The 7,441-nt window shown below is 46.2% G+C and overlaps 1 protein-coding gene across 1 annotated transcript; it reads left to right on the top strand.

Annotated features, from left to right (window-relative positions):
* The first annotated feature begins 6,133 nt into the window (after positions 1 to 6,133).
* LOC125507263 (E3 ubiquitin-protein ligase SINA-like 4) lies at positions 6,134 to 6,732 on the top strand. Its single transcript, XM_087524348.1, has 2 exons — positions 6,134 to 6,458; positions 6,509 to 6,732. The coding sequence occupies exons 1-2, from the start codon at positions 6,134 to 6,136 to the stop codon at positions 6,730 to 6,732; spliced, it is 549 nt and encodes a 182-aa protein (XP_087380474.1).
* Positions 6,733 to 7,441: the final 709 nt, after the last annotated feature.

The following is a 7,441-nucleotide window of genomic DNA, read 5'->3' as shown; positions in this document are numbered from 1 at the left end:
TGTTCATCGACATACGAGGTCACCAAGGTAGAGTTCTATAGAACTGTGTAGTGTGCTTGAGACCAATAATGCCCGTCCCTGCATATTATTGAGTCCCCTCCAAGCATGCCTTTTCCAGTCAGACTCCCCTCATACCGCGATATAGGGATACCTATCTTCTTAAGGCTAGGAATGAAGTCAACATAAAACCAAATGACATCCTTTGTTTGATGGCCCATGGAGATGCTTCCTTCTGGCCTAGCGCGGTTATGGACATATTTCTTTAGGACTCCCATGAACCTCTCAAAGGGGAACATATTGTGTACAAATACGGGGCCCAGAATGACAATCTCGTCGACTAGATGAACTAGGATGTGCGTCGTGATATTGAAGAAGGATGGTGGGAGCACCATCTTGAAACTGAGAAGACATGGTGCCACATCAGTCCTTATCATTGGTATGATTTCTGGATCGTACGTTCTAAGAGATTGCATGGAGGAATGCACATAGCTTCACAATGGCTAATCGTACGTTTTCCGATAGAAGCCCCCTCAATGCAACAGGAAGCTGGTGCGTCATAATCACGTGGCAGTCATGAGACTTTAGGTTCTGGAACTTTTTCTCTAACATATTTATTATTCCCTTTATATTTGACAAGAAGCCAGTCGGGATCTTCATACTTAGCAGGCATGCCATCTTTTTCGTGCAAACGTTGCAGGTCCTCCCATGCCTCCGGTGTATCTTTTTTCTTCCCATACATGCCCAAGAAGCCTAGCAGGTTCTTCGTCACGTGCATCACATCGATTGAAGAGAAGACCTCTAGCTCTTTCTAGTAGGGTAGGTCCCAAAATATAGATTTCTTCTTCCACATGGGTGCGCGTCCCTCAGCATCATTCGGAAAAGATAGTCCACCGGGACCCTTTCTAAAGATTACGTGTAAATCATTGACCATAGCAAGTACGTGATGACCGGTACGCATGGCGGGCTTCTTCTGGTGATCTGCCTTGCTTTTGAAATGCTTGCCTTTCTTTCGACATTGATGGTTGGTCGGAAGAAATCGACGATGTCCTAGGTACACATTCTTCCTGTATTGGTCCAGGTATATACTTTCGTGTCAGCTAAACAGTCCGTGCATGCATGGTATCCCTTGTTTTTTGTCCTGAAATGTTACTAAGAGCGTGCCAATCGTTCATGGTTACAAACAGAAACGCGTGCAGGTTAAATTCCTCTTGTTTGTGCTCATCCCACACACGTACACCGTTTCCATTCCACAGATATAAAATTTCTTCAACTAATGGCCTTAGGTACACATCAATGTCGTTGCCGGGTTGCTTAGGGCCTTGGATGAGAACTGGCAACTTAATGAACTTCTGCTTCATGCACATCCAAGAAGGAAGGGTATACATTCATAGAGTCACGGGCCAGGAGTTGTGATTGCTGCTCTGCTCCCCGAAAGGATTACTGCCATCCGCGCTTAAACCAAACCATACGTTCCTAGGGTCACCTTCAAACTCAGCCCAGTACTTTCTCTCAATTTTTCTCCACTGCGACCCGTCAACGGGTGCTCTCAACTTCCCGTCCTTCTTACGGTCGTCTCTATGCCATTGCATCAACTTGGCATGCTCTTCATTTCTGAACATACGTTTCAACCGTGTTATTATAGTAGCATACCACATCACCTTTGCAGGAACCCTCTTCATGGGGGGCTTGCCGTAAACATCACCAGGGTCATCTCATCTGATCTTATACCGCAATGCACAGCATACCGGGCATGCGTTCAAATCCTCGTACGCACCGCGGTAGAGGATGCAGTCATTAGGGCATGCATGTATCTTCAGCACCTCCAATCCTAGAAGGCATACGACCTTCTTTGTTGTGTACGTACTATCGGGCAATTCGTTATCGTTTGGAAGCTTCTTCTTCAATATTTTTAGTAGCTTCTCAAATCTTTTGTTGGACACAACATTCTCTGCCTTCCACCACAACAATTTTAATATGGTACCGAGCTTTGTGTTTCCATCTTCGCAATTGGGGTACAACCCTTTTTTGTGATCCTCTAACATGTGGTCGAACTTCAGCTTCTCCTTTTGACTTTTGCACTGTGTCCTTGCATCAATAATGACCCGGCGGAGATCATCATCATCGGGCACATCGTCTGGTTCCTCTTGATCTTCAGCAGCTTCCCCCGTTGCAGCATCACGGTATTCAAGGGGCACATAGTTGTCATCGTCCTCTTCTTCTTCACTGTCTTCCATCATAACCCATATTTCTCCATGCTTCGTCCAAACATTATAGTGTGGCATAAAACCCTTATAAAGCAGGTGGGTGTGAAGGATTTTCTGGTCAGAGTATGACTTTGTATTCCCACATATAAGGTATGGACAACACATAAAACCATTCTGCTTGTTTGCCTCAGCCACTTCGAGAAAATTATGCAGGCCCTTAATGTACCTGGAGGTGTGTCTGTCACCGTATATCCATTACCGGTTCATCTGCGTGCATTATATATAATTGTGTGTGTCAAAAGTAAGAAAATTAGACAAGTATCTATCTAAAGTAAGAACTGTTTTTCTTTCAGAAAGAAGATAAGAACAAGAGGCTCACCACGATGGTGCCGTCTACGAGATCAGCGCGAGCGATTGACAGCGATGAAGACGGGGATGGGATGTGACGGACCACTAAACCTATGCAAATCTCGGGGAAAATGGAGCTTGGAGGTTGAGCTTCGAGAGGAGAAAACTTAACTAGCATGGCTCGGGCATTTCATTGAACACCTCATGGGCATAGGAGGTGAGATAGAGCACCCAAATGCCCTCCCCTCAGCAGCCAAAAAAATAGAGCACCGTGGAGTGCTCTGCCCGCCGGCGGGGGGGTTTATATTGGTCCCGGTTCGTGCTAGGAACCGGGAAAAATGGATCCAAACGAACCGGGACCAATGCCCACGAGGCCCCGGCCGGGCCCTTGGGTGCATGAACTGGGACGTATGCCCCCCATGGGTCCCGGATCGTGACTGAACCGGGACTAATGGGCTGGCCAGGCCCCAACCAAAGCCTTGTTTTCTACTACTGGCAGTTTAACAACAATTGGGCTATCTTTGGGTTAAGTTTAGCTCCTTCAGTGGCTAGCTTTGGGTTCAGTTTAGCTCCATGTTTACATATCACTGTTTACAAATGAGAAATTATAAATGGTACTCCATGTTTACAAATGCTGGAGTACTCCATGTTTTGTTCTGATTGTTTACTTGTCTCTAAGATTACTTCTCACTATCTCATTTTTTACATTTGCACGATCACATTACTGCCGCTAGGTACTCCATGCCATAGTTCATTATATTACTGTAACTACAACATGAGAACATGGAGTAAATTCTTCTGTACTCCATGAAGAAATTTACTCAGCATAGTTCATGATTCATGATATTATTGTTCTGTAAGATTGGTCTACAACAAATGTTTACATATCGACTTGTTTTTTTTACAAAAGCAGGAGTACTTGTCTGTAGACATTTGTTTCTCAAAGGACAGGATTGTCTCATTTCATGGAGTAAATTCAAGGAATACTCATGTAAAAAAACATCATGATTCATGGATTACATGCTGCAGCACTAATTCAGGTATCGTGATCCATGGATTACATAATGTACATACAAGCACCGAAATCCATTGTGATCCATCAATTCATGGAGTGAATTTCTTGTGAATTCATCTGCAACTTCTGTTGTTGTGCAAGGGGTGAGGCGAGGAGAACCTTCCGGGAGACGACATGTTGTTGTGCTAATGTGTTGTGCGTCCTCCTGATGTGCCGCTCCTCCTCCTGATGTGTTGCTGCTCCACCTCCTCCTCCCGATGTGTTGTTGCTGCTGACTTCCTCGCTGGGCGTGGCGAGGAGTGCAACCAGGAGGTTCTGGGCGCGAGCAGGAGCATAGGAAGGAGGTTCGGGGCGCGGGGAGGAGGTGCTAGGCTTGAGCTGTAGGTGCTGGGAGCGGCACATTGCAGATCAGCGGCTCCTCCGGCGAGTACCGATGGCGCTGGCCATGCAAGGGGACCATGGCGCGCCTCTAACGAATCGGGCGCGAGGCGCCTCTCCTCGTGACCGTGCTGGAGGGATAAATAAAGAGGAGGCAGAGGAGTTTGGGATGGAGTAGGGTTAGGTAGTGGGCCAGCTTGGTGTGTGGGCTTTAGGTGAATTCTGGTCGGCCACGGTTGCGCGGTCGGTTTTGTTACGATCCAACAATAGATTTGGACGAAGTAGGACGGGACGGGTCATATGCGTGGGTCTTTTTCTGTGGATTAATCGTTTTTAGGTGGAAAATATAGGGTAATCTCAGCCATCAATTTTTAAATTAACATAAAACTAATGGATATAAAGAGGTGACTTATAGAGAACTATGAAAGGCTCCGTCCTTTAATATTAGGTAAAGATAAAGATGAAGATTTACTATGTAATCACTTGTCGAAATCTCTAGAAAGACAAATATTTAGGAATGGAGGCAGTAGTCCCTCCTTTCCCGTTTTACAGGGCTATACTACTAAGGCTAGTCATAGTGGGAGTAAGACAAATTTGCTTATGTGGCATGGAGTTAATGAGGGGAGATATGCTTGTGGTAACATAATATGTTACTGTAACATAAGACACCTAGATCGTAAAATGAGTCTATGTCTCAATTAATGAAGGCTTGTATGTTACCATCCATATGTTACTACCCATTATGAAGGTAGTAACATGGACTAGTAACAAAAGCATGTTACTAGCAACTGCCATATTCGAGTTGTGCTTGGCTCTTCGCCTCTTCGAGAAGTCGAACAATGATGTTACTACTTCTACAGTATCGAATCAACTGCTGCATGTCCTGTCCACCGCATGGGCGAGGGAGAGCTTGTTGTAGAAGTAGTAAAAGCAAAAGCCTCTCCTTGTCTAGAGCCACCACGCGCATGGGCGAGGGAGAGGGCATACTGGTAGAAAAATCAAGCTTCTCCTCATTGTACGAGTTGACAGGACACATCATAGCACTGGCCCCACATGCTTTCCTCTATACTTGGCTAAAAGACCCGCAGTGTTCAATATATTTGCTGCAACCTATAACATTTACCCCACCACAAATTAAAATATATATTCATGTCTTGTCTAGATCAGCGTGCAAACTACAATCACCAGGATGACAGGTAGGGCCAGAAGAATATTTTAATCAAAAAATGCCTCGAGACTATGTTACTATACTACCTCCCCTACACATGAAACTGCATAGCATGGAGCGGGCTCCAACGATTTTAAGCTTAGAGGCATGGTACAAGCTTAGCGGGTCTTTTACCATGTCTCAAAAAATGACACATAGCTTTGAGCTGACTCCAACGATTTTAAGCTTCGAGGCACGGTACACGCTATTCTAGACTATGTTACTATACTACCTCCCCTACACGAGAAACTGCCACACAAGCGTTCGGGTTGCGTTTGGCTCTTCGCCTCTTCAGGAAGTCAAACAATGATGGTACTACTAAAATGGAGTACTACTAGTATGATTCTGGCCATCTGACATGGAATGTATTGCTGCATGTCAACCGCGTGCGGGATGGAGAGCGTGTAGCAAAAGCTTCTCCTAGTCCTACGAGCCACCATGCTCATGGGCGAGGGAGAGGGCATTGTAATCAAACTGCTCCTCAATGTAGTGCACTCGATATATTTACATAATCTGGGTTTACCGATGCATTAATTAGAATGCATGCATGCATTCCGTGACTTTCCTTTTGATACTTGCATGTGTTGAGTTAATGCACCTTGAAGTAGTATGAATATGTGCTGCTAAAACTTTCTAATGCCCCGACCCTAAAGCGAGAGATGGTGGTACACGAGGAGGGCCAGATCATACCGACAAAACAGGACCCGATGATGGAAATCTCTATGGTCACTATGGACCTCACCTTGCTCCAGTGCCCCTTGTGCCTACGCCCCTTGAAGCCTCCAATATATGAGGTTCGAACACACCTCGTCCATTCGGCTGATCGAGCAACATGCAGGTTTCTTGATTGATGTGTTGTTCGATTGATTTATGCAGTGCAAGGGAGGGTACCTGGCTTGCGCGGACTACCGTGGCGAGCGCCCCGGGAGCCAGCGGCAGTGCTAGAAGTGCGAGTGCGGCGGCACCTTCGACGTGCGAAACATGGCGATGGATGCCGTCCTCTCCTCGGTGAGGGTGGAGTGCCCGCATGAAGGCTGCGGGCTCTACGTCACTTACAACAAGCTCGCCGATCACCAGAGCGTGTGTCCGCTCGCGCCCTGCAAATGCCCCATGCCCGTCTGCAGGTACGAAGGCCTGCCACCAGTGCTCACCCACCACATCAGCACCGTGCATCCCATAACCGTGCATAGGGTCCAATACGACAAGGTGATCCAGCTACTAGTGCCAGTATCAGAGCTGCGGCTCTTGCGGTTCGCGGAGGAGGACGGACGCGTGTTTTTCTTGGTCGACGGCGCGCTCGACGTTGGTGTGCCTATCGCCATGTCGGTCGTCTGCGTCAGAGTGCGGCGTTCCCAGCGCTGCAGTACGTGGTCAAGCTATGGGCGAACGTCCCGCTGGGGGAGGCCAAAGGCAGGACCGACCCCGTGAAGGTGGGAATCAAGGTGACAAGAAGCAAGGATCCCATCGCTGTCACCGAAGAGGAGCTAACTTTCTTCACAGTTCCGCCCAAGCTGTGGGCCGGGGATGGGTTGTCGAGGACGGGGTCCCTCCACATTCAGATTGACAAGCTCACCTCCTAAATGATTCTACAGTGCCTTTTGTTTATCTTAGTAATATGCTAATATAGGGGTTAGCTCGGTTTACTTTAGCTTAATAGTGAAGGACATATGCCCTAGAGGCAATAATAAAGTTATTACTTTATATTTCCTTATTCACGATAAATGTTTATTATTCATGCTAGAAATGTATTGATCGGAAACCTAAATACATGTGTGAATACATAGACAAACACTGTGTTCCTAGTGAGCCTCTACTTGACTAGCTCGTTGATCAAAGATGTTTAAGGTTTCCTAACCATGGAAATGAGTTGTCATTTGATAACAAGATCATACCATTAGGGGAATGATGTGATGGACAAGACCCATCCGTTAGCTTAGCATATTGATCATTCAGTTTTATTACAATTCCTTTCTTCATGTCAAATACATATTCCATCGACTATGAGATTATGCAACTCCCGGATACCGAATGAATGCCTTGTGTGCTATCAAATGTCACAACGTAACTGGGTGATTATAAGATGCTCTATAGGTATCTGCAAAGGTGTCTGTTGAGTTGGCATAGATAGGATTTTTCACTCCAAGTATCGGAGAGGTATCTGAGGGCCCTCTCGGTAATACACATCATAAGCTTACAAGAAAACAACTAAGGAGTTAGTCACGAGGTGATGTATTACAGAATGAGTAAAGAGACTTGCCAGTCACGAGATTGAACTAGGTATCTGTTGGG

This window comes from Triticum urartu, chromosome 5A (genome assembly GCF_056163025.1).
Source record: "Triticum urartu cultivar PI428250 chromosome 5A, HENAU_Tu73, whole genome shotgun sequence".
Taxonomy (NCBI): Eukaryota; Viridiplantae; Streptophyta; class Magnoliopsida; order Poales; family Poaceae; genus Triticum; species Triticum urartu.
The sequence above is the reverse complement of the archived record's forward strand: the minus strand, read 5'-3'. Positions and strand labels throughout refer to the sequence as shown.

Excerpts from the sequence above, each read along its gene's own strand:
- LOC125507263 (XM_087524348.1), top strand. The coding sequence starts at position 6,134 with ATGGCGATGGATGCCGTCCTCTCCTCGGTGAGGGTGGAGTGCCCGCAT. Across the intron at positions 6,459-6,508 it reads CGACGGCGCGCTCGACGTTG|CGCTGCAGTACGTGGTCAAG; the intron begins GTGTGCCTATCG and ends CGGCGTTCCCAG.